General features: G+C 38.7%; 1 protein-coding gene and 1 pseudogene across 10 annotated transcripts in view; both read left to right on the plus strand.

Moving 5' to 3' along the window:
* The window catches only part of Arel1 (apoptosis resistant E3 ubiquitin protein ligase 1), a 54628-nt gene that overhangs the window by 23349 nt on the left and 4337 nt on the right, over positions 1 to 26942 (plus strand). For 6 of the 10 annotated variants that reach the window (XM_046440872.2, XM_046440871.2, XM_046440874.2 and 3 more), the window contains 17 exons: positions 388 to 614; positions 1520 to 1757; positions 6516 to 6685; positions 7259 to 7439; positions 7637 to 7884; positions 9516 to 9593; positions 10381 to 10522; positions 10644 to 10765; positions 12790 to 12865; positions 13359 to 13468; positions 14926 to 15105; positions 15284 to 15409; positions 17990 to 18119; positions 18201 to 18259; positions 21169 to 21258; positions 21679 to 21854; positions 21961 to 24547. In XM_046440872.2, the coding sequence (XP_046296828.1) occupies positions 388 to 614; positions 1520 to 1757; positions 6516 to 6685; positions 7259 to 7439; positions 7637 to 7884; positions 9516 to 9593; positions 10381 to 10522; positions 10644 to 10765; positions 12790 to 12865; positions 13359 to 13468; positions 14926 to 15105; positions 15284 to 15409; positions 17990 to 18119; positions 18201 to 18259; positions 21169 to 21258; positions 21679 to 21854; positions 21961 to 22063 (2456 nt within the window). In that variant the 3' untranslated portion in view covers positions 22064 to 24547. Of the gene's footprint in view, positions 1 to 387; positions 615 to 1307; positions 1396 to 1519; positions 1758 to 6515; positions 6686 to 7258; positions 7440 to 7636; positions 7885 to 9515; positions 9594 to 10380; positions 10523 to 10643; positions 10766 to 12789; positions 12866 to 13358; positions 13469 to 14925; positions 15106 to 15283; positions 15410 to 17989; positions 18120 to 18200; positions 18260 to 21168; positions 21259 to 21678; positions 21855 to 21960; positions 24548 to 26942 lie in introns of those variants that run through there. The other 4 variants (XR_006851058.2, XM_058577706.1, XR_009226357.1 and 1 more) reach the window with 4 other exon arrangements.
* On the plus strand, positions 10777 to 12776 carry LOC124090297 (rRNA-processing protein FCF1 homolog; annotated as a pseudogene).

A 26942-nucleotide genomic window follows, 5' to 3' on the forward strand; every position in this document is an offset into this window, starting at 1 on the left:
CTATGAAAAGCCAGAGAGTAAATATTCCAGTTTTGAAGGCTCTATATTCTCCTTGCAACTGCTAAGTTCTGCCAGTGTGATACAGAAGCAGATGTAGACAGTTTGTACCCAAATGGGTGTGACTGGTTCCCAGTTGAACTTCATTTATAGAAACAGATAGTAGGTGGAATTTGTGGCCTGAGGGCTGTAGTTGCTGACCCCTGGTCTAGCTGAGAAGTTCCTCACTTCACCCACAGAGGAGGTGGCAACCCTATACAGTGTTTCTTCTTCATCTTACAGTCTCATCCTGACTCTCTTTTAAGTTTTGTGAGATGGCTAGCCTGTTCTGTGATGAGAAGCTGTAATGTGTAACCAGCAGCTGGTTTGTGTGTTCTCTCCTTTATATAGGTGGAATCACAGTGTCTGTGGTTGCATTCTTCTTCACAATTAAGTTCCTCTTTGAGCTTGCCGCACGAGTAGTCAGCTTTCTTCAAAATGAAGACCGTGAGCGCCGAGGGGACCGGACTATTTATGACTACGTGCGGGGAAATTATCTGGATCCCCGGTCCTGCAAAGTCTCCTGGGATTGGAAGGACCCCTATGAGGTGGGCCACAGCATGGCCTTCCGAGTGCATGTAAGGGAATGTTTCTGTCTCCATCCCCATTGGGTTTTCTGAGTCACTTGCTTTCCAGAGACCAATTCAGTCCAATGATGCTGCTGGCTGGAATGTTAACATTTTCCCTTGTTTCTCATCTCCTCCTAGGAACTTGAGAACTCTTAATATACAAAGAGTGGTGAATTTCTGTACGCTTTTGGTTTGCTAGGTGCTTAGCTTTGAAAAAGTTTAAAACTTAATGTTACCTTTTCAAAAAATTGTATTGAGAAACTTAGGTATTGAAGATTAGGAGTTGGCAAACCACAGCCTAAGGGCCTTCTGTTTCTGTAAATGCATTGTTATTGGTCAGTGTGTCTTCTTTCTTACTTGAGTCCTTAGGACAGTTCAGTAGCTTTGTGCATGACCCACAAAGCCAAGAATATTTACCCTCTGGCACTTTACAGAGAAGTTTGCCAGTGCCCTCGGTGACTTCTCTATTGTGTAGCATAAAAACAGGCAAGAGAGCTGGAACCTCTCCTACCCTTGCCTGATTCTTTCCTTTATTCAGTGCCAGTGCTGCCAGTCTACTGCCTTCCATTTTTGATTAGTATTGGTAATATTATAGAAAGGTCTGGAAAGACTAAGAAGGCAGCATTTGTGGTTCATAAATGTCAAGTCAAAATTGGTATGTTCTTGATTCAGTGGTGTATTCTACCCCTGTCCTCTGAACAGGTGAAGAATATGTTCATGACTTATTGATTTTCTTTGGTGTGCCGAGGGAATTTGTCTCTGTTTCTGTGAGCAGAACTGTAAGAAGCAGGTAGGCACGGGGGTTTATCAGTATGACCTTGGCCGGCTACTTCCTCTTTCCCCACTCTCTTATTACACCAAAAATGTTTTTCTCCTCGGCTCACTAACAGGTGCCCCTCTCCTCTCCTCTACAGTTATTTTATAAGAACGGGCAGCCTTTCCCTGCACATCGGCCTGTGGGACTGAGAGTTCACATCTCTCATGTTGAGCTAGCAGTGGAAATTCCAGTGACCCAGGAAGTCCTTCAGGAGCCCAATTCAAATGTGGTAAAGGTGGCCTTCACTGTACGCAGGGCTGGGCGTTATGAAATTACAGTGAAGCTTGGTGGATTAAATGTGGCCTATAGTCCCTACTACAAAATTTTTCAGCCTGGTATGTTCTTTGTTGTTTTTTTCTCCTTCCATTCCTTTTTTGGTGTGTTGGTTTTTTAGTGAGATTTGAGGGATTGAACCTAGGGCCTTGTGGTTACCAAGCATATAGTTTGCCACTGAGCTTTAACCCTTTACCCCTAGATTTAATTCACATGCCATAAAATGCATCTATTTAAAGTGGAGAGTTTAAACAGGCATGATGGTACATGCCTGTAATCCCAGCAAGTTGGGATGCTGAGGCATGAGGATCACAGGTTGGAGGCCAGCCCGGGCAACTTAGTGAGCCCCTGCCTCAAAATGAAAAACATAAAAGGGCTGGGGATATAGGTCAATAATAAAGCACTCCCTGGGTTCAATCCCCAGTACTACAAAAACAAAAACAAAAAAACTATTAATAATAATAATACATATACAATTTAATGTACACAGTTATGCAATTATCACCATAGTCAATTTTAAAGCATTTTCAATATCCCCAAAAGACTCATTATCAGTCACTTTGTCACCAAATCCCCAATCCTAAATTTCTAAACCACTTATCTATTGCTTCTGTAGTGTTATCTAATCTGGACATGAATGTAATCATAAGATACATGGCCATTTGTGACTAGATTATTTAACAATGTAATACTTCTAAGACCTACCCATGTCGTAGTGTGAATTAATTCTTTGTTAATTTTGTTGCCAAGTAATCCAATATATGGATATACCACATTTTATTTATCTATTGGTAAGGTGGTGGGCATTTGAGTTTTTTTCCACTTCTTGACTAAAGCTCTTGTGAAATTTTGTGTAGATATAATTTATTTTTTTTTAAATTTCTCAAGGAGTAGAATTGCTGAGTCTTAAGCCTAGCAAGTTCAAAAGGGCTAAGGGCACCAGAATATGTAGAAAATAAATTCTTCTGATTTTTTGAAACCTTTTCAAGTTAAAGCGTCTTGATACGAATCCCACCCTTGCTGCCAGTATGCTTTACTTCTCCCTAAAGAGTTTCTGCTCATGCTTCTGGTATCTAGGAATGGAGGCTTTATCTCTACCCTTTTTTCCTCTTGTGTCCTTTATGCCAGATAACAGATGCTGACTGACATTGAGGTCCATCAGTATAATCTCTTGACTCTTGGTTTGCAACATACATGTTTAGTGTATTTGGGGCGGTGGGGGGCGGGGTTCTTGTACGCCTGTCTTCTGCCTTGTACCCTGTCTTCTTCCTTGTACGCCTATCTTCTTTCAAGAAGCTTCATTAGATAATGGTTAGTATGGTATCCACAGAAATGTTAGGACCATGGCTAACTTTGGGAGTCAAACCTTAAGAAGATTGGTGTATCTTTTCTTGACTGGTTCTCATCTTGCTATCTTCTGCAATAGAAGGCTGCTCAGAACAAAGTAGCTCCCAAGCCATCCCTCTATTTGCTTCCCTTGAATGCCTCACTCTGGAGACTCCTTTCCACATGAATTAGCACCTCACCTTCTTGCCTCCAGTGGAGAATAATTTCAATTGTTATGATATGTACTAACTTGGTTTTAATTAACATTTTTTGAGATAATTGTATATTCACATGCAATTACAAGAAATAATAGAAATCTGGTATATCCTTTACCTAATGTAACATTTTTTTTTTTAAGTTGTAGGTGAGTCACAACACCTTTGTTTTTAATTATTAATTTTATGTGGTGTTGAGGATCGAACCCAGGGCCTCATACCTGCTAGGCAAATGCTCTACAACTGAGCTACAACCTCAGCCCAGTAACATCTTTCAAAACTATAGCATGGTGTGATATAGTACAATATCACAACCAGGTTTTTAATATTGATACAGTCAAGGTACAGAAAGTTTTTATCACACTCAAGGATCCCTCATGTTGCCCTTTTATAGCTACACCATTTTCCCTCCCTCACAGGCCTGTTTCTCTTTTGTTATTACAATTTTTTATTTTTAGTTGTAGATGGACACAATGCCTTTATTTTATTCATTTATTTTTATGTAGTGCTGAGGATTGAATCCAGTGCCTCACACATGCTAGGCAAGCGCTCTACCATTGAGCTACAACCCCAGCCTCCACAGGTCTTAACCCTTGGAAACTCACTAATCTGATTCATTTCTATACTTTTGTCATTTGAAGAATGTTACATAAATAGAATCAAAAGGTATGCAATCTTTTAGGATTGGCTTTATTTTCACTCAGCATAGTATTCTGGAGATGCAGCCAGGTTGTTGAGTATATCAGTAGTTAGTTCATTTTTATGAGTAATATTCAATGATATGAATATTTAATTATCCATTGAAGGACATCTGAATTGTTTTCAGCTTTTGACTGTTGTGAATAAAACATTCATGTATAGGTTTTTGTGTGAACATAAGATTTCATTTCTTTGGTATAATGCCCTAGAGTGTAATCGTTGAATTGTATGAAAATGAATGGACATGCTTAGTTTTTTTTTTTTTTTAAGTTGTATTTGGACACAATATCTCTATTTTATTTATTTATTTATTTTTATGTGGTGCTGAGAATCAAACCTAGGCCCTCGCACATGCCAGGCGAGTACTCTACTGCTGAGCCACAATCCCAGCCCCACATGCTTAGTTTTTTAAAAATAAAATTTCCAACTCTTTCCAGAGTGACCTATCACATTTTATATGCCACCAGCAACATTTGCATAATCCAGCATCTTTGTGTCCTTGCCAACATGTAATATTGTCACTATTTTTTATTTTAGTCATTCTGATAAGTATGTGCTATTTCATTATGGTTTTAATTCACATTTCCCAAATGGTTTAATAAGGTTGAACATCTTTTCATATGCTTATTTGCCATCTGTGTATTCTCTTTGGTGAAATATTTCTTTTTGTCTTTTGCTGATTTTCTAAGTAGATTTTTTCAATGTTGAATTTTGAGAGTTCTTTATATATTCTGCATACCAATCTACAGACTGTATGCAGACCAGCATTACAGAGTTTTGATTACTGTAGTAATTTCAAGTCCTAAAATTGGAAAACTGGCTCTTCTCACTTTATTCTTACAAAATTGTTTTGGCTATTCTATTTCCTTTGCCTTTTCATATGAATTTTGGGATAATGTTGTCTAAATCTATAAATAATTCTGTTGGAATTTTAATAAGAATTATGTTAAACCTGTATGTCAATTTGGGGAAAATTGACACCTTTACAATGTTGAATCTTCCAGTTAATAAACATGATATTTTTCATTTAAGATCTTTGTTGTTTTTCTCTTAAGCATTTTGTAGTTTTCCACGTGTAAGTCTTATACCATGTTTTATCAGATTTGTGCCCCTTTCATTTTTTTTTGCCATTGCTCACACATTTTTTGATATTCATTTTTCATTTAATACTTTTATAATACTTTTTTATAATTCATTAAAAATCTTTATTGATTCATGCTTTCTAGAAAAAAATTCAATTAAATCATCAAAGGCCATTACTTTTCTTTGCTCTAAATACTAAACCATTTTCTCCACCAAATATCATAATGTATATTTTTATAGCTAATTATTCTGTAACAGCTGTGATTCTCAAACCTTTTTTCCCCAAAAACACTTCTTAAAAATACAAGATCTTAGTTGCAAACAGACCATAAGTAGCAATTTAAAAAATCAGAACAGGCAAAGCCTTATTCTTATGGACCAAATCACCACTGAGCTGATGTCAGCCTTTCAGGCTTTGTTCAATGGCTCTGCACTATCAGAGGTGTTCCACAAATATTCTCAACATCACAAGGGCAGATGCTGATGTTCTGATGCTGCAAACAACCACAGGGCATAGAGGGGAGACCTTGCCAATTTAGTTTAATTTGACAAGAGTTTTCTTTTGCACTTCTTTCATCATTTTCCTTGCTGTTGGTATCAATAAAATAATTTTCTTTTTCATTCTCTCTCTCTCCTATTTTTTCTTCTTTATCTTTAAAGGTTTCTTTATCTTTTTTTTTTTTAAAAGAGAGAGTGAGAGAGAGAGCGAGAGAGAGATAGTGAGAGAGAATTTTTTTTTTTTTAATATTTATTTTTTAGTTTTCGGCGGGCACAACATCTTTGTTTGTATGTGGTGCTGAGAATTGAACCCGGGCCGCACGCATGCCAGGAGAGCGCGCTACCGATTGAGCCACATCCCCAGCCCCGGTTTCTTTATCTTGAGTGGAACTTTTTGTCTCTTGATAGTCAAAATTTTCAAATACTTTTTCGCTTTGGCCTTTAAAACAAATTCATCAGATATTCCTAGTACTTTTCATTTTCCACTTATTATTCTTTAAAACCTCTGTACAATTACATGTTAAATTAAGAGAGTACTAAACTCCCACTGAAGTGTTCCACAAATTTAGTGAAAGCTTGATCTTTTATCCTGGTCATTGTATGTTCTCACTATAGCCCAAATCCAGACAATTATTTTATAATACATGTTGGTAAAATGTGTTCACACATTTTTAAGGCCTATCTCCTCTGTTCCCTGTGGAACTCTAGTACTGTATTTTTAACTCTCAGTTCTGTTTCTCCACATTTTAATTTTGTTTAGTTCTGGCAGTTGTTAGAATTTATAAAAATGAGTCCATAAAGTTCATTTGAATTAGTGTATTTTCTTTCCTCTTCCCTCCTCTTCATTGTGTTTTAATTGTCCCTAAGAATTGGGAGGGGACTCACTAAGCAGTTCTTTGTGCCTTAAAGAATATCTTTCCTATCTCTAAATGTTAGAGATAGAAACACTTGCCTAGCACATGTGAGACACTGAGTTCAATTCTCTATTATCTGTTCCAGGAATGGTGGTTCCTTCCAAGACCAAAATTGTGTGCCATTTTTCTACACTTGTGTTGACCTGTGGGCAGCCACACACCCTTCAAATAGTGCCCCGAGATGAGTATGACAACCCTACCAACAATTCTACATCCCTGAGAGATGAGCACAATTATAGTTTGTCCATTCATGAGGTAAGTGGCCTTTTCTCCCCCCTGTCTGTTTTGACAAGAGTAGGCTCCTTCTGTCATTCTCACCTTTTCTTTCTTTCTTTTTTTAATATTTATTTTTTAGTTTTAGGTGGACACAATATCTTTATTTTTACATTTACATGGTGCTGAGGATCGAACCCAGTGCCTCACGCATGCTAGGCGAGTACTCTACCACTGAGCCACAATCTCAGCCCCCATTCTCACCTTTTCTGATTGACTCCAATCTCTTGTCTCCTTTTCTGGACTTGTGTATTGTCATATCTTTATCTGAGTAGCTGTCTGTCTCATTAGTAATTATGAGACTTAGATTACATGGTAGATAGGAATGTTCTTTGTAAAGAATGAATTGCCTTAGACTGGGGTTGTAATTTAGTGGTAGAACACTTGCCTAGCACATGTGAGGCACTGGGTTCAATCCTCAGCACCACATAAAAATAAATCAATAAAATAAAGGTATTGTGTCCATCTACAAATAAAAAATTTAAAAAGAGTAAATTGCCTTGCAGATAGGAAAAATGGTACATGTTGAGTAATATTTTGTTTTTTTTCCCATAGCTTGGCCCTGAAGAAGAGGAGACTACTGGAGTCTCATTTGAGAAGTCAGTGACATCGAACAGGCAGACTTGCCAGGTTTTCTTGCGACTCACCCTGCATTCTCGTGGTTGCTTCCATGCCTGCATTTCTTACCAAAATCAGCCGATCAATAATGGCGAATTTGATATTATTGTCTTAAGTGGTGAGTTGGAAGCTGTGATTTGGTGTCTCTACCCTCCTCCCCACTGCCACTTCTTTGTGTGTCTGTACTCTTGTCCCACCAAACAAACATTTGATATTTGAACCACACTTGGCTTAGTGTGCTATAGACTAAATGCTTAGAAATAGGCAATTTTTTCCTCCCCTCTTACTTTAAATCTTATCCTTGTTATGCTTCAGAGAATGAGAAGAATATTGTTGAACGCAATGTGTCCACGTCAGGAGTGAGCATTTACTTTGAGGCTTATCTTTATAATGCTACCAACTGTACCAGCACACCATGGCACCTCCCCCCCATGCACATGAGCTCTTCCCAGCGCCGGCCCTCCACTGCTGTTGAAGAAGAAGATGAAGACTCACCCTCAGAGTGCCACACTCCTGAGAAGGTGAAGAAACCGAAGAAGGTGTACTGCTATGTGTCACCAAAGGTTGGAACACCCCATTTTTGTATTATAGTCCCTCTACTTGAGCCTGCCTCTAATTGGGATTTAGTAACATTAGCAACAAAATACCAGTCTGAGTGCTGGTGGGGCAGGATCATTGACTTGACTTGAAGGGTTTGGGGATGCTGCTAAGAGAGGTTACTGAAAGTGGAGCAGTAGATTGATATTTGTTTGGAACTAGCCTAGATCTCTGTCTAGAGAGGCTTTGTGCCTTGGCACTGTGAGCATCTGTCTGTGCTGCCTTTTGATTGCTTCAGTGGAGAATTTTCAAGACATGGCTCTGAGTTGTAAAGAAAGCTACTTTTAACCATTAAGAAGTTTTCACCAGTATAAAAATCACTATTGGCCCCTTGTACTATGTTGAAACAATTTGGTCTTTTATTCTGTGATTTGTGAAACCTCAGTAAATGGATGTCACATCAGGCTCCAAGATTGGAATAAAGAAATTTTGGCAGAGACAAGAAGGTGAACTTCCCAAGCCCCTGAGCTCAGAGACGCTTTTTATAAGTGTTTCATTTGAATATTTGTATTTTCTTAGTAAGTTCTCATAAAAATGAGACTCTGTTGAAATACCCTATTTTATCTGTTTAATCTCATAACCAAAACTAAGTTCAAATTCTGTTCTTCAGAGCACTTGCTGTATACCATCTTCACTTAAAAATCTAGCCTTTATTTGGACTAGAAGGGATGGTAATGAGGGAAATGGATGAGGTGAATGAATGAAATAAGACTGGCTTTGAATTGATCATTGCTAAAGCTGGTTATGGGTTCATTATATTGTTTTCTCTTTGGAAAATGTCTTTAAATCAAGAAAAAAATCTGATCTGCCTCATGTTCATATAATAAGTTTTTTGTTTTTTTAGATTAAAGAATGTTACATTGTCTTTTCCTTTTTTGTAAATTGCAAATTGCATAGGAAGATCCTTCTTTATCCTTGCATGGAATATTTTGGTGAACTTTTTGTGTGAGCTGCCCCCAAAACACACATGCATTACTATCCTCTTGCCTTTCCATCCCTGGCAAATCCTTGGCCACCCAAGGAGGAGGAAAGTAATGGGTCTGGAAGACTGGTATGCCCTGTCTGGACTTAACAAAGTCATTCTGACCAGCACTGGGCTGAGTAGGAGATTCGGATTGTTTCTGGGTAAAATGTTCACCACTCTGATCCCAGCTATTTCAGAATTGTAAGACTTGAGTTTTAAGGTTATAAATTGTCTCTGTGAAATTTTATGTCATTGTAATATTTTTAATTTGCCCTTTTGGGGGGGGATACCAGGTATTGAACTCAGGGGTACTCAACCATTGAGCCACATCCCCAGCCGTATTTTGTATTTTATTTAGAGACAGGGTGTCACTGAGTTGCTTAGCGCCTTGCCATTGCTGAGGCTGGCTTGGAATTTGTGATCCTTCTGCCTCAGTCTCCTGAGTCTCTGGGTTTAATTTGCTTTTTTAGAGGTAGAATTGATTATTTATTTTAGTACTAAGTTAACCCTCTTTGTCCATCGAAGAGGCAGGTTATCATGAGAAACACAGAAACTTTGATATTTGAATTAAAATACCCAAATAGGGCCCGTTTATTTATCACTCATTTTGTTTTCTGTGTGTTGATTCTCCAGCAATTCTCAGTGAAGGAGTTCTATCTGAAAATTATTCCCTGGCGCCTGTACACCTTTCGAGTATGTCCAGGAACAAAAGTAAGTTGGACCTTACATCTAGTTCTTGCTGAGCAGGCTTCAGCTCTTAGGATGTTTCAGGCCACCTCCCAATCCTCCCCGCTCCCCTCACCCCCACCACTAGGGCTTTCAGTGTTTTTGGAAGTTCTCCCTGTACACAAGGGATTCATTTCCAAATAAAGAAAGGGTTATCTCCTCGATTAAATGGCACAAAGAATATGTAAATTCTAGAAGGACACGTGCCTACAGAAACAGAAATTAGCAGCAATTTGGAATAGTTTACCAGTTACCTTTGTCTCTAGGACTAAATTCATACAGAAGGCCTTGGTAACTCCCAGTATGCTAAAGCTCATTCTTTTAAAAGAAACATTCTCTCATATATTTTCTTAAAAGTCTTTTTTTTTTTTTTTTTTACTTTTCTGGGCTTTTAGAATATAAACTTTTATCCAAAGGTTTGTTGTATATGTTGTTTTATAAAAATCACTTTCCTCTAGCAGTTTGGAGTAGCAGTTTTTGTTATTTTATATATCCTTACTACTTTTGCCCTTCTTATACTTTATGTTGGAAGGTCTATAGGGTTGATTGTAATCCTTACTTAAGGCAATTTCTGCAATTCAAATAATTTTAAATAAGATTTGAATTGTAGAACATTGAGGTGAAAAAAAGGAGATGTACTCCTGGTTGGTGCTCACTCAGAGAAAGCATGTTTACCTGGTTTTTTGGTTGGTATAGAAGGGTAGAAATGTGGAAAGATTTTGCTGGGATTGAAGGCTTTATAGATTAACTTTTTTTTTTTTTTTTTTGTTAGTTTTCCTACCTTGGCCCTGACCCTGTTCATAAGCTTCTCACACTGGTCGTGGATGATGGTATTCAGCCTCCTGTGGAGCTCAGCTGTAAGGAAAGGAACATTCTAGCAGCCACTTTCATTCGCTCCCTGCATAAGAACATTGGTAAGATTGGTATAGAGATTCAACTGGGAAGGTAGCAGTGCCAGCTGCCTTTGAGTCCCAAGGATATAAAGTTCATATACCTGTTCATGAGGCTCTGATCATGGATCTTGCTGTTCTTCAGGAGGCTCTGAAACCTTTCAGGACAAGGTAAACTTTTTCCAGCGAGAGCTTCGGCAGGTACACATGAAAAGACCCCATTCCAAAGTCACTCTGAAGGTCAGCAGACATACCTTGTTGGAATCGGTGAGTAAAATTTCATCTCCATCAACAGATGCCAGAGTTTTCCAACTAAAAACCTCTTTAATAATATGGTTATACCTTGCAGTTTTTGGGTTTTTTTTTAATGAAGCCTAAATTTCTCTTTCTTAAATATATCTATTAGAAACTGTTTGCTCTTCTCTTTGATTATGCTAACTTTGGGGCAGTTGTTGGAGGTATTTTACTAAGGGGAGACTAGGTGACACATTGGCTTTCACGCCTGTTAGGTAAACTAGTTCCTGAACAGTCTCCTATGCAGGGAGGTGAAGTGGTTACAGAGGATGTTCCTGTTATTGAATCCTTAAAATAGGTTCTTGTTGGATTACAAGGATGTGATTTTTGTTGTCACTCTGGTCTGATGGAAAAGGAACACCTGACGTGTGTCTGTCTCCACCATGCAGACACTGGCATGGATCTAACATTCCCTGGGAATGAGAAGGCTTAATTCCTGTCCAGAAAGTGTTTGTAGTGTTTGGCTCTGGTAGGTGTGACTGGAAACCCCTTTTCTCAGCCACACTCTCCATGTGGCATGGCTCACTGCCTGAACCTTGCCTTGTGGATAAAGATATCTAGTGAATAGATTGTACTTTACTGAAACTCGTTGGTTCTCTTGCTCATGGCTTAATGATTTGAGTCATTTTTTTCTTCCTATAAGAGTTTTTTCTTTTTTAAAAATTCATGTATGTTTTTATTCTAATTAGGTATGTATGACAGCAGAATACATTTTGATTCATTGTACACAAATGGAGCACAACTTTCTATTTCTCTGGTTGTTGCAAGAGTTTTTTCATTAATAAAATCAGAATTGTTGGGGTGTATGGCATAAACATGGGAAGGTGAAAGAAAGCAAGAAAGTATGCAATCATGAAGCAAGTGCTTAGTCTCAGAGATGAGAAGCTTAAAGAAAAGAATAGATTAAAAACTTAAAAGAAACAAGAGGAAGTTCTCAATGCATTGAAGGAAAGAGAAGTCAACACCTTTCCTGCTTATTCTTCCAATACAGTATGCAACTGGGCCCACCTTATCACATCCTGGTTGTTACCAACTTTATTAACTTTTCCATTAACACCAAACTGGACTTAGTGCAGTCAATGATGAATTGTCTACCAAGTGAATCTCTTATGTAACTGTGTAATGGCTGAAATTGAGAAATTGGGGCAGAAGTTACCAAGTGGCTTTGAGGATGGCTAAGGATGCATGGTTTGAACAATTACCATGCACACACAAAGGAATCTATGGGGATGACTACTTAGTACAAAGAGTAACTCAGCACAAGTGTTACATCATGACCACATTTGAACATGACCTTACATGAAGAATCTGGAAGATCCCTGGAATTCCTATCATGTATACTTCTAATCATAGATATGACAGGGAACAAATACCAGATGATCCCCCTCCATTTTTACAAAGCAAAGTTCCTCTGTCTTCCTTCGACCAACTTTATCTATTGCCAGTTCAGTAAACATGCTATAACACAAATTATTCTATTCATCCATTTACTCTGTTATGAGCTGAGTATGGTTAAATATACTCACTTCTTGATGCTTTTGGAAAATGATATTTTGCCTCATTTTTAAAAAAATAAAAATAAAATGAAGGTTATTAAAAACAACTTCAGTTCCAACAAAATGATGGTGTAAAGACAAAGAAGTATTTTTTAAAACCTTAAATTTCTGGGGCTGGGATTGTGGCTCAGTGGTAGAGCGCTCGCCTAGCACAGGCAGGACCTGGGTTCGATCCTCAGTACCACATAAAAATAAAAGGCACTGTGTTGTGTCCATCTACACCTAAAAAATAATTATTAAAAAAAACAAACCTTAAATTTCTTCTAGAGATCTGTGCATTTTAAATGTAAGACGATGTTACAAAAGCTTATTTCTACTAATCTCCTCTATATAATAGTGGTTACTTTGATGGACAGTGGCAGTACTCTTGTGTTTTTGTTTTTAGCATCTGAGGCTGCCAACCAGTATTCTCACAGTTTCCCTCCTGTCACTGCTTTTCAGTCTTTGAAGGCCACTCGAAATTTCTCCATCTCAGATTGGAGCAAGAACTTCGAAGTGGTTTTCCAGGATGAAGAAGGTCAGTTTTGAGATTTCATTTCATCTTTTGAAACTCTCCTCCCTAATCCCTGCTTTATCTTACTCCCCCTACACATACAAACAAAACAACTTAGCTTCCAGGAGTCAAGGGAAAAAAAAATGATCATGTTCACTGGCCAGATGGCATGGTGGAGCTTGTACAGCAGAAACATAGGGATTGGAAGAAGAGCTCTAAGAGTTTGAACTAAAAGGGCAAAGTAACCATTGCAGAAACAGGAAAAATGTCCATCTCCTAGGATCTCTGATCTTCTGTGTTTCCAGTAGCTTAGTGACCAGAATACTTTTATCCTACAGAAAGCGATGGGATTTAAAAAAAAAAAAAAATCTATCATTTAGGTGACTTGCAGTGGAGATACAGTAAAGTAATGGAATGGAGGGAATGTGGAGAGCATAAAATCACCAATAAAGGAACAAAGATGATAAGAGGAGGGAGGTAGGCTTCTCTTTTTATTAATTTTCATTATACTTTTCAGCTCTGGACTGGGGAGGTCCTCGGCGGGAATGGTTTGAACTGATCTGCAAAGCATTGTTTGATACTACCAATCAGCTCTTCACCCGTTTCAGTGACAACAACCAAGCATTAGTGAGTCTGTGACTTTCCCCTGGGTGGGTGGAAAGTGGAACATGTAATGTATACTCAAGGGTTTGAAATTTTGAAAATCTGACAACCCGTGTCCTGTTCTTAATTTTGCTACTTACAATATGAGCTAATCAGGTTGCCTCCCTCCTAGTTGCCTTCATTATTTCATTTATAAGATGAGAAAAAATGAAGACAGTTGAATATTACTTAAGCCACTTTCTCAAAACATACCTGAAGTGGGGACTGGGGTTGTAGCTCAGTGGTAGAGCACTTGCCTAGCATGTGTAAGGCACTGAGTTCAATTCAGCACCACGTATAAATAAATAGAATAAAGACCCATTGACAACTAAAAAAATATTTTAAAAAGAATACCTGAAGCAATTGATTTCTAGGCTATATAATTTTTTTTTCTTAAAGGGTTTTTTTTTTTTTTTTTGAGAGAGAGAGAATTTTTTTTTTTTTAAATATTTATTTTTTAGTTTTCGGCGGACACAACATCTTTGTTTGTATGTGGTGCTGAGGATCGAACCCGGGCCGCACGCATGCCAGGAGAGCGCGCCACCGCTCGAGCCACATCTCCAGCCCCTCTAGGCTATATTTTTGACTAGGTTGAGGTGTTAGGAGTAAAATGTAGATTTTGGCTGGAAGAAGTTCTAGTTCAGTGAAAAGACATCATATCACCCTCTGATTAATTTCCATACTCAGCCAGGGACCACAAACTTAATACAAGATTCTTTAGTTTAGTAAAAATCCTTATTATTTTTTAAATTTTTTTTTTTGTCAATGGACCATTATTTTATTTATTCATTTATATATAGTGCTGAGTGAGAATCAAACCCAGTGCCTTACATGTGCTAGGCAAGTGCTCTACCACTGAGCCACAACCCCAGCCCTCATCCTTATTTTTTATCCTTCAGTCACTTTAAATTAATCAGTGGTGGCTACCAAAAGCCCAGTATCATTAGTTGAGCTCTTTGATCCTTACACTGGAATTCTTGCTCCCCTGGCATGGTGTGTTAGTCAGCTTCCTGTTACTATAACAAATACCTGAAAAAAATCACCTTGTAAATAGAAAGTATGTATTTTGGCTCACAGTTATGTAGGTTTTAGTCCATGTTTTGTTGGCCCCATTGTTTTTGGACCTATGTTAAGGCAGCACATCATGGTGGCAGTGCATGGCAAAAGCAATTACGTCATGACCAAGATAAGCAACAGACCAGTTTGCCACAATACCCTTCAAGTGCATGCCTTACTGACTTAAAACCTTTCACTTGTCCCCCCCCATTAAAGGTTCCACTACCTCCCAGTAGCACAAAGGCTGGGAACCAGTCCTTTAATATATAGGCCTTTGGGGAACATTCCAAATCCAAACTATAACATGGAGTTGGGGAGGGAGGGTCTCTCCAGAACAAGGCTTGGGGAAAAATAGCCCAGGACCTTTCACTTTATTTCTTTGACAGGTTCATCCTAATCCTAATCGCCCACCTCACCTGCGCCTAAAGATGTATGAGTTTGCAGGGCGGCTGGTGGGCAAGTGTCTGTATGAATCCTCTCTAGGAGGTGCCTACAAGCAGTTGGTTCGAGCCCGTTTTACCCGTTCTTTCCTGGCCCAAATCATAGGACTACGCATGCATTACAAGGTAATTACCATCTTAGGTATGCATTTTCTACTAAGACTGCCTGTCCATAAATTCTGAGATCTCTTTGCCTGGGCTGATTATTTTTAAGGTTCAAGGAATAAGTGATTTCAAACAATTACAAATTTTATTTCTGGGCAAAAGTGAGTTTATTTTCGGCTGTGTCTTTCTGTCTCCTCAGTACTTTGAAACAGATGACCCAGAATTCTACAAATCAAAAGTTTGTTTCATCCTCAACAATGACATGAGTGAAATGGAGCTGGTTTTTGCAGAAGAAAAATATAACAAGTCAGGTCAATTGGACAAGGTGAGAAAGAGGACCAAAGCCTGTGGGTCCCCTGTTCCCCAGCTCCCTCTAGAGCAGTGCTAATACAACTTTCTATAGTAATGGTAAGGTTCTAAATTTGTATTGTGTATTAAATACCCACGGCACGGCTAGTGTGACCACATAACTGAATTTCTCATTTTAATGAATTTAAATTTAAATAACTCTTATGTGGCTAGCAGTTTCCATCAGATGATGCAGCTTTCAAACATTGCACCCCACAGTTTATGCTCTCAGCCCTTTTTGGGGAGTGGGCGGGTACTGGCGTTTGAACCCCAGGGCCTCACACATGCTGAGAACACACTTTACCTCTGAGCTTATCCCCAGCCCCAATCTCAACTATTTGAGTGGAGTAAGAAACAGATATGCCTATCTATTCCACTTGTTCCTGCTTTCCAGTCGAAAAAGAATTAAGTGGTAATGAAAGACTCACGCATAAGCAGATTTGGAAAGGATATTGTCTTCATCAGCATTTACCAGTGGTGATATAGATGATTCCTATTTTAACACAACACCTCTGTGAAAAGTTTTTACAAGGAAACTATTGGCCAGAGGTATTTTTGAGGAAAATGTGCCATTGTTTACATTGTGGGTTTAATGATAAGTGATGAAGCTAAAGTTACAGTGATTCATAATTTTAAAAAGTTGTGACCAATGGTACCACTCTACTGATAGTCAGATATCCTTTCTGAATATTGTGGGAATGTAACGCTTTGTACACACATAACCCTTTGTACATATGGGATCAGAGCCTGACTTCCTGAGCCAGCATAACAAGAAAACTAGAGTCAGTAAAACGTCTTCAGGCCCAAGGGACAGCATGGTAGGAAAGGCATGTTACTCCACACACATCAGGGATTCTTAGGGATTAAAAATGTAGAAATTTCTTTCTTTCTTTTTTTTAACTTTCAGTTCATGGTAGATTTCTTAGAATGTAACATCATGATGAGGATGGAAAATTGAAATGGGAGTATATATTTTACTGATTTTTAAAACTTTAAAAAAATCAGAAAAACGTGAACAAACGCTACATTTAAAATGGGTAAAATAACATGAATTCTCAAAGAGGATGTCCAAATAGAAATAAATATGTAAAAAAAAACTTATTAAACTTTGCTGGTAATCAGAAAATTATAGATAAAACCAAATTATAGGGGCTGGGGTTGTGGCTCAGTCGTAGAGCACTTCCCTGGCGTATGCAAGGCACTGGGTTCAATCCTTAGCACTACATTAAAAAAATGAATAAAGTAGGGGAATTGTGTCCAACTGCAACTAAAAAAATATATATGTATTTTAAAAAACCAAAACCAAATTACATATATTATACAATCAATGAAAAAGATAATACCAGGCATTGGTGAGAATGTAAGCAACAGGAGCTCTTATATATGAATATAAATTGGCACAGGCATTTTAAAAAACTGAAATTATCTAATAAGCTAAACTCTGATACCTTATGATGCAGCAATACTACTTCTAGGAAAATGTAGAATTTTTTTCTATTATTTTGTGTGAGTTTCTGTTATTTTGTGATATTTCTATTCTGTGAATAAGCACTTCTATCTAGTAGTCTAAGAAATAAATGGTTAAGATTTAAGGTTTACATTAAATGAGATAGCAAGCTGGAGTTGTGGTTTAGTAGTAGAGCGCTTGTCTAGCATGTGTGTGAGGCACTGGGTTTGCTTCTCAGTACTACGTATGTACATTCATACGTACATAAAATAAAGGTATTTTTTTAAAAAAGCATCTTTAAAAATATGAGGCAGCATGATGTCATCAGGATCTTAAAATCTGATGTTATAACTAAATTGAGGCTTTCATTTATCTATGAATATATATATATATATATATATATATATATAAAAAATATATGTGTATGTATATGCTATATACAATATACAAATTTTCCAGAGTGGTAATTTTAAACTGTGCCTCAAGGATTCTTTAAGTGCCTTTTAGAGTTGTTTATTGAAGGATACAAGTTCTGTTTGAGAATCATCTAAGTTTATTTGACTTTTTCTTTGCATATGAGGAAAACAGGGGTCCAAATAATTAAGTGACTGAAGTTATGTAGCAAGATAGCATCAGGACTGGGATTAGAATCCAGGATCTCTAAGGTTCAAACTGTGGCACTTTCCACTAATTCACTTTGGAGAACTTGTGGAATCAACTATCCCCATCTTAAAATTTCTGAGACATAAAAGGATTTATTTGAGAAGAGGTCTGTAGTGGTTTAATTTTGGATGACAGATTAAAATTTAGTAGTAAGAAACCTTAATATCTTCCTGTTGCATGACCACTACCTGACTGGGTCAGAGAAGACCTCACCCACACACCCACTTCAGAAATAGTAGTTGGTAGAATATGGCAGCAGTAGTAGAAGCCTTGAAGCTTAGTCATGTGAAGTGAAAGCAAGTGTGTTAAAAAGCTGAAAGCACAGTGGAAACTTGTAGTTGGTGCTGATAGAGTTCAAGGGTTTTATGTGTGTGAAACATACCAGGCACATAGCACCTTGTAATCTAACATCCACAGCCTCTCCTTATCTTTTGCTTCCTATTTCAGGTTGTAGAACTCATGACAGGTGGAGCTCAAACCCCAGTCACCAATGCAAATAAAATCTTCTATTTAAACTTGCTGGCCCAATATCGACTGGCCAGTCAAGTGAAAGAGGAGGTGGAACATTTCCTAAAAGGTGGGCTCCTATTTCCTGTTGGCCTTGAGTTTAAAATGTCTGTATCCTTGGTGTGGCTTTAACTTGGCATATTTGTTTCAGGCTTGAATGAGTTAGTACCTGAGAACCTGTTGGCCATTTTTGATGAGAATGAGCTCGAGGTAAGTGCTTATAATTCAAACCCCTGTTACAGAGAGCATGCCTATAGGAACCAGTGTGCAGCACCTCCTGTTATGAGGTGCAGCAAGGAAGCCCTTATATACAAGAGTTGAGCACACTTTTATCACTTTTCCATTCATTGACCCCTTCTCCAACTTTTTAAAAATCTAAATGTGAAAATCAGAAAGCAGTAAATAGTTAATTATTTTTGAAGAGTAATGATTAATATTTATTTATCAAATATTGATATTGGTTAATTTGAATAATTGAATAATAAGAATGTTAGTGTCATATAAAGTCTTCATAAAATTTTTCAGGGACATTTAAGGGATAATAGAATGTATTTGTTAGGTATTTATTGAGTACTTCCTCTATGCCATGTATTTTGAGTACTGGGGAGATAGCAATCAATGTGAGATAAAGTCCCAGTCCCCCTACGGCTATATTCTAGTGAAGAAGGCAAACCAGAAATATGGTTGTATTTCAAAGATCTGTACCAGAACATTGTATTTATTTTTACATATAATAGAAAATATATTCTTATATCAAATTCTATAGCAAGAAAATATGGATATAAGATAGTAAATACCATTTTTACAATTAGCCAAATTAAAGCCCATATCAGGTATGCTCCCCAAATCAGTTTGTCTTTATTTGCTGCTCACAGATGACACATTGAGTGCAAATTTTTGGTTTTAACTTTCCATAGCTTTTATGAGGAGTATATTTCTACAAACTGTTCTTATAGGGAGGAAGTTCTTTTATTTATTTATTTATTTATTTATTTATTAGATATTTATTTTTTAGTTGTAGTTGGACACAATATCTTTTTTTTTTTCCCGACCACTTTAAGGGCTTTATTTTAATGTTTTCTTTTAGCTTTTATTTATGTATACACATAAACACATATTACACACACTTTATGTTGTAAAAAAGAAAAGAGCATATTGTATTGTGGGTTTTCTTGTACTACTGTATCAGAAGTTATATTCCAGATGGACAAATGTGCTTTTGAAAGCACATTTTTTTAAAATCACTACATTAAATTCCACTATTTTGATCTATTAGAAAATATTCAACCATTTCCTATTAGTGTTTATTTAGGTTGTTACCGGTTTTTCTCCAGTGTAACTAGTGCTTAAGTAAACATATTGCAGATAAATCATTGTCTGCATTCTTGAGTATTTTCTTTATGCCAGATTCCTAGATGTAGCGTCATTAAGTTAAAAAACATGCTTTCAAAAAACACATTTGAAAATATTAAAGTAAATATGATATAAAAAAAGAAAGACACATTTGATACATATTGTCATTTACTTTGCAAAGAGGTTGCAAAAGCTTTTTCTTCTGCCAGTCATTTGAAAAAATTTCTTTTTACAATTAGTCTTTTTAAAAATGATACCACTTTGGTAGGTTGAGAGTCACATTTCATTGTAGTTTTAACTTCTGTTTTTCTATTTACTTATGAGGCAGATGGACACAATATCTTTATTTTACTTATTTCTTTTTGTAGTGCTGAGGATCGAACCCAGGGCCTCGCAGTGTTAGGCAAGTGCTCTACCGCTGAGCCACAATCCCAGCCCCGGGAGGAAGTTCTTTTAAAACAGGGAAAGAAATGTAGTTTCAGGTGATCTTGCATAATTCTTATTAACTGAACTGTCTTTGAGAACAAGAATCAAAGTCTCCTGCAGTTTTCCTCACCTTTTGTGCCTTCACATGTGGAAACCATACAAAAGGAATTCTTAGTTGGGCATGTGGCACACCCTATAATTCCAGTGACTCCGGAGGCTGAGACAGGAGGATCCCAAGTTCAAGGCCAGCCTCAGCAACTTAGACACTGTCTCAAAAAATTTTAAAAAGGGGCTGGGCACGATACTCCTGGATTCAACCCCTGCTACCAAAAAAGGAAATGAAGCGAATTCTTTGTGTCTCAGCTTAAAGTTTCTGATAGACTTATCACCAAGTACTGTTATTTTGGTGTTGAGGAATAGCTCCCAGTATATTTTGTTTTATCATGAAGCAAAGCTCTTGTAACAGCGTGTAAAAGTGAGTAGAAAGGAAGGACATGGTCTCTTCCTACTCTTAGCCACTTGTTTATTTAATAGGTTCTTTTTGAAGGAGCCAGGGCTCCTTGGGCTTTTCTTGCCTCATGATTAGGATGTATCATTCTTTATAGATGTTGGATGAATACTCATAGTCTGCTAAGTAACTTGCTGGATCCTGTACCAAATTAGGACATCAACAAGATGTTTAGGGTTCTGATGTCATTAATGTTCTCATTTTTTGGCATACTTTTAAATTTATATGATCAAGCAGAAGCAGGACCTAAGGGAATGTAGTAAGAGTTCAGGCCACAAAAGGATGGAGCCAAGTACAGTGCTACATGCCTATAATCCCAGTGACTCAAGAGACTGAGACTGCAGGAACACAAGTGTGAAACCAGTATGGGCAACAAGATCTTGTCTCAAAGTTAAAATTGGAAAAAAAAAAAAAAAAAGCAGGGAGCTGGGAAATGTAGCTTAGTAGTGGAGATTCCCTGGGTTCAATCCCTAGTACCATCAGAAACCAAAACAAATTAAAAAATGGAGGCTAAATCCTGAGAAAAAGGAAAGACCATTTGATAGATTGATAAAGGGGGCTAGTGATCCTCATCAAAGGGGAAGGACTTGCTTTTACTCTCTTATATTCCTAGGCTAAGTCCAGGGCAGACTATGTCAAATTATGTAAGTGCATAGTTTAGAGATTCTCATTCAGTAGTTCTGGAGTAAGATCACAAACAGTATTCTGGCATTGTGATCTCACCTCTGTCTTTCTCCTGGTGTTTTTTTAATCCAGTATTTGTGTGTTAATACATAATTTTGACTGTGTAGTGGGCCTTTGTCCTTCTTAACACCCAATCATCTTTCTGTAGCTGCTGATGTGTGGGACCGGAGACATCAGTGTTTCTGACTTCAAAGCCCATGCAGTAGTTGTTGGTGGTTCATGGCATTTCAGAGAAAAGGTAAGTGGGCCAAACTCCTTAAGTTGGATTTGTGCTATGTTGTAAGGAAGAAATTTTAGAAGAAAGAAGTAGAAGAGTTAAAGTGTTAGACATGTTGACTGGGAAGAAATGATATATAGGACAGACAGTTAGATGTCCAGGCAGAAAGGAGCCCTGGTTTTTAAGGACTGGAATGCTGACTGCCACTTAAGCAGTAATTTGGAAATGCAAAGGAGTAGAACCAAGCAATCAGTGATTACCTTCCTGATCATTTTACAATGTTCCTACAGAGGTTGCCAACTCTGGCATCTCCTACCAGTTTCCTTGTAGAACTGTAAACTCAGACACAACCCTACTTCAGGGTTATCTTTTCCTTTCCCCAAATATCAAATCTTAGACTGTGTACCATATGTTATTCCAGTCTTGTACTCTCCCTGCCAGGTCATGAAGTGGTTTTGGACTGTGGTTTCCAGTCTGACCCAGGAGGAGTTGGCTCGACTACTTCAGTTCACCACAGGCTCTTCTCAGCTACCACCTGGAGGCTTTGCTGCCCTCTGTCCCTCATTTCAGATTATTGCTGCTCCAACCCACAGCACGCTACCTACTGCACACACATGGTAGGTATCTGACTTGCCCTGTGTACGGCCCTGGTTGGGATTTATCTTTCCAGTCCTTGCCGGTGTTTTTGGTTGTGTGAGTCAATCACTTCTCTTGCCTTTCCAGTTTTAACCAGCTGTGCCTCCCTACATATGACTCGTATGAAGAGGTGCACAAGATGCTGCAACTGGCCATCAGCGAGGGTTGTGAAGGCTTTGGCATGCTCTGACCACTCTCCTGCAATCTACTTGGCTCCCATGCTCTATGGAGCATTTGAGCACATGTTACAGACATAACTGCTGATCCTAACACACATAACCATCAACCAGAAGATGCCGCATGCTTCCCTGTGTCTGGAGTATTTTGTTACCACAAGCCTTGTTCTCCCCCTTCCCTGCCTATATCTACCATAGGCCACTTTGACACGGTACCTTATCTGAGCTCTCTGGTAAGTCACGAGAAGAGGACCATGCTGCTTCTTCTTGTTTGGTCCTTTGAAGACCTCAGTAGCTGTATTTGCCTCAGTGGCTGAGGGAGATAACACACAGGCTCAGCTTTGTTGGGAAACTGGTGTGTGGAGAGCCTTAAGTCTTGTCTCGCTCCAGCTTCTTGGCTGATGCTCCTGTGAGGTGCCCTCTTTGACCCTCACTACTGGACCAGACTGATACAGGAGTCCTTCTCCTGGGTGGGATGATCCTCTGCTTGCCAACAGCCAGGACAAGCACAGATAGAATGTGGCCCACAATCCTTAGGTTCCTTAATTTTGTCCTCCTGCACATTGGCAGGCATAGGCCAAGGCACCAGATTACCTCTGCTGAGGACTGATAGCGGAAAAAGAATGATTTTTTTTTTTTTTTTTTGTGATGTCAGAACTGAAAAAGGCACTTTCCCTGCAGGCAATTTTAGAAGTGATCAGTAATCTACAAAGAATTCTGTAAGCTTTTTCCTGAATTTGAGCCAGTGAAACAAGCAGTCAGACCGAAGAATGTGAAGGATAGCTGGGCTTAGCCTCCAGTGCTTGGTGTGATTCTCCCTTATGGTGAGGGACATATCTAGGTGCATGTTGGCTTAAAGACTACTGATGCCTTTCCCTTAGTTTGTTCTTTGCACTGAGATATGACTAGGCCTACCTCCTGACTTCTAAGTTACATGCTATGTTAAAGAGGTGGGGAGTCTTTAATGTTCTGCTGAAGAAGATTTGGTAGCAAACAACAAGGATAGTAAGAATATATGCCAGCAATCTCTCATTCTCTCTGCTTGATGTTCTCTGACAGCACTGAGACAAGGGAACAATGATCACAGATTGCTGGGGTCAGGCTACTGGGGACAGATCTGGAGGACATGAGACAGTAAACACCTAGTATACACCATCCCAGGTCCTACCCTTCACTCCATCAGTTACCAGGAAGGCGAACCAAGGAGGGAGGAAGTTCTATACTACTGTTGAGTGATGATTGAAGAGAACCTGCCACTGTCTCTTGGAAGATGACAACATCCATTTTCATTACTGTTTGAATGCAAACAATTTTAAGGCTCAAAGTCACATCAACTTCCCAAATTTCAGTTTTTAAGAAGGCTTTGCTTCAAGCTACCATTCCTGATGGGGGCACTCACCTCAGAATATTACAAGCCATCTTTATTGCCAAAACCAGCAAGTACACAGACTCCTGAGACAAGGCAGGACTTGTGGCAATGCCTTGGCCTCCTAGAAACCGTCTGAGCCCTCCTGTTCCCAGGGATGAGGAACAAGCCCTCCTGAGCTGCTGCAGTTCCCGCCTGACCTCACTCCTCTGCAGGCATCATTTGTCCTTTCTTGGCATGGGTGCTGACCTCACTCATCCTTGGGGTCCAGGATATGGCATCAGGACCTCGTCACCCCAAGATTCTCCATGCCACATGGTCACTGCTCTCCTCAGGGACCAGGACAAGGTGCTGCTGCTCATCCATACTTTTCCCATGGGATATGTTCAGGAAAGTTTAGTCATCACCCTGTCACCCTTGGGCCCAAATGGGGGTTTCCAGCTGAGGCACGTGGACTTTTGCTGCTTTGGGCAGTTTTCCTCTTCTGGATTCTTCATTCTCCCCTCCAGCAGCCCTCCAGAAACTGATTCTGGGGATTGAGTTAATTTTCTTGGCTAGATCTGTTGTTTTAAGCTCTAGTCATAGCACTTTTTCAGAATATCCCAAGCACCATTGCAGTCCAACTTGGGCTGCTACATCCCCTGTGGTGGTTCATAGGTACCAGAGTCTTTGTTTCATAAAATCCTTTGGTACTGTTGTGGTTTTCTATTCCTCCAATTTTATCCTCCCCTACTTCCCCTTCTAATTATGTTTAAAAGCACTTTTGCTTTTTTTTTTTTTTTTCCTAATCCTGCTTTGATACTAGCCAATATCGGGGGAAAGGTACAATAAGCTGGAGAGAAGTAATAGTGTGTTATTTGGGGGGCAATTTTCTATTCATGTTTCTTATTTTGATCATTTCTTTTGTTTATGCCCTGGTAGCCTAGCTGCTTGAGGCCAGCTACCCCCCTGGCCTTTTAGTGTCCTTGAAGGAGACCAGGCCTCAAGTGAGCACAGGGAGTGTCCACATGGTTTCAGAAATTTAACAGAGACCAATCCTTGCTGCCCATTTGTCAGGCCAGGTGAAAGGGCCAGACATTTGCTGGTAGTGATGTAAATATTTTGTACATTAAATAAATGTCTAAAAGAAGAACGAAGGAGCAAGTGACTACTTTTGGTGGAGATTAAGGGATTAAACTAGAAGATGGAGAAGGAAAAACATTTACACATGATTTTGCATTTCCCTGAAAGCAGGAAGCAGTCGGCTCGGGGTAGGATGTGCACCTAGAACCCTGGCCCGTCTTGCAGCTTGTGCTTTCACCCTTCCCTGGTATCTGTCCATAGGGCCAGGCAGGGCCACCCTGCTTATTCTCTCATACTGCCATCCAGTGGGACAAGTATTTGTAGTCAGCAGCTGAAGAAGAATCCAGTTCTGCAGAAGCAGTGGATGTCTGTTATCAATCTCCAAACATGAATTTGTTGTTATAGCTTTCTGATTTTTTTTTTTTTTTTTGGTGGTGCTGGGGATCAAACCCAGAGCCTTGTGCATTCAAGGCAAGCACTCTACCAACTGAGCTATATTCCCAGGCTGATTTTCATATCAACATTTATTTTCCACTATCCCTGTTACCTTCCCACAAGGGATTTGGGTTTAGAAAACAAGACTATTGCTCCTAAAAATTTGTGAGTAACAAGTGATACTAGTTCTCCAACCAAAGTAAGCTTGGAAGAGATAAAACCAGACCTCTGATTTGAGCCTAGAAAGAAAAATTTAGGAACCCAGTTTTCTTGGGGTAGTAATCTTGTACATTCCCAATCTGGAAATCAAAACAATCCCTTTTAGAATTTTTGTTTCCCCCCTTTGGAGTACAGATTGTTGTTTTCACCCCCCAGATCTGTGAATTGGAATCTTAGCTTGAAATCTAATCCATTTGAGTGCATTCTTCCACCTCATTGAGCTCCTTGAATGATTTATCTCGAAAGACAAAGTTTTATCCTAACTTTATATTTTTCAGTTATTTATAGTCCTACATCTTTTACACTTACTGCTTTTCTGGCTTTGAATAGGTCACTGTGAAGGTTCGTGTCTGAGTGATTTCAGCCTATCATGGAGTCATTCTTAAGATTTGAGGTTTGGATTGTTCTTGAATCAACCCAATAAATACCAGCCTTAGCTTCTTGTACAGCATCGCCTCTGAGCCATTGCAGATTGCGCTCTTGGGCCTCTGTCTAGCCACACTTCTTAGCACCAGTAGAGGCTCTCTAGCAGGTGGCTTGAACCCAAAAACTTCTTACCTCTACTTTGGTTTCATTGAGATCCATAAGCATAATAGACCAGTTCCAGTTATCTGGTAATACATTTATTAAAAAATGAATAATTTTTAAAACTTTTGAGCTGGAACTCATTACTACTGAGCCATATTTCCAGCCCTTATTTTTTATTTTAAGATGGGGTCTCACTAAGTTGCTTAGGGCCTTGCTAATTTGCTTAGGCTGATCTTGAACTCATGATCCTCCTACCTCAGGCTTCTGAGTCACTGGGACTACAAGGCGCACTACTGCGCCTAGCTAAGCATATGCAATTTAAAGTAATTATAAAATGTAACTACCATCTAGGTCAAGAAGAAACATTGCAGTATTACAGAGCATAGTCTCATCCTGACCCTCTAGAAGGAGTGATTATCCTGACTTACATGAAAATTATTTCACCAGTGCCCTTTTAATAGCCTGTCCCAAAAGTCATAGGGTGAGGGGAAAAAGAGCCAATTAAGTCTCTTGATAAGATACTAACCAAGGCCAATTTCTCAATAATAATTAAACCTTACAATTGGTTTTACCCTTTTTTTTTTTTTTTTTAATGGTGTTGGGGACTGAACCCAGGGCCTTGTGCAGTGAGGCAGGCACTCTACCAACTGAGCTATATCCCCAGCCCCTTACTATTGGTTTTAGAAGGCCATCTTTGCCCCATGAGAATCTAGTCCAGATTCCTGAGATTGAACCAGGTTAATCATATTCTGAGACTACCAGTTCTTTGTAAAAATTTTTCTTCAGATACTCCTTTGTATTTATGCCCCCCCCCATAGGTTTTGTGGACTGGTCTAACATGATAGTGACTCTGGTGGTTAGTAGGACATCCTTGAGTGTCATCATTGAGGTGTAATAGTATTGAAAATTACTCAGCACTAACTTGTCCAAATAATTATGGAATGGGCTAGTATTTCTGACTCATTACTAAATATTGTGCACATGTCAGAAAAGCAAACCAAAGTTATTGAAGAGCTTAGTTTTTGGTTTTGCTTTTTAGCTTCTGTTTAGAATTCAAGGAGATAATGTAGAGATCTGTGGGGGTAGGAGGGTTCTGATGACCTTGTCTAAGTGATGCTGCCTAGAGCTGGCATATGCTTTTTTAGGAGTATCACACACACACACCCCATCCAGGTTTAATTTAATTTTGCTTATATGAATATGATTATTTTGTAGTTATAGCAGGGACCCATTTCTCCATAGTAAACTCGGATATGGCCTCTAAAGATGATCTGAGTCCCTGG

Source organism: Marmota monax, unplaced genomic scaffold (assembly GCF_021218885.2).
Source record: "Marmota monax isolate L192 unplaced genomic scaffold, Marmota_monax_Labrador192_F-V1.1 WCK01_AAM20220418_F8-fsc00017, whole genome shotgun sequence".
Taxonomy (NCBI): Eukaryota; Metazoa; Chordata; class Mammalia; order Rodentia; family Sciuridae; genus Marmota; species Marmota monax.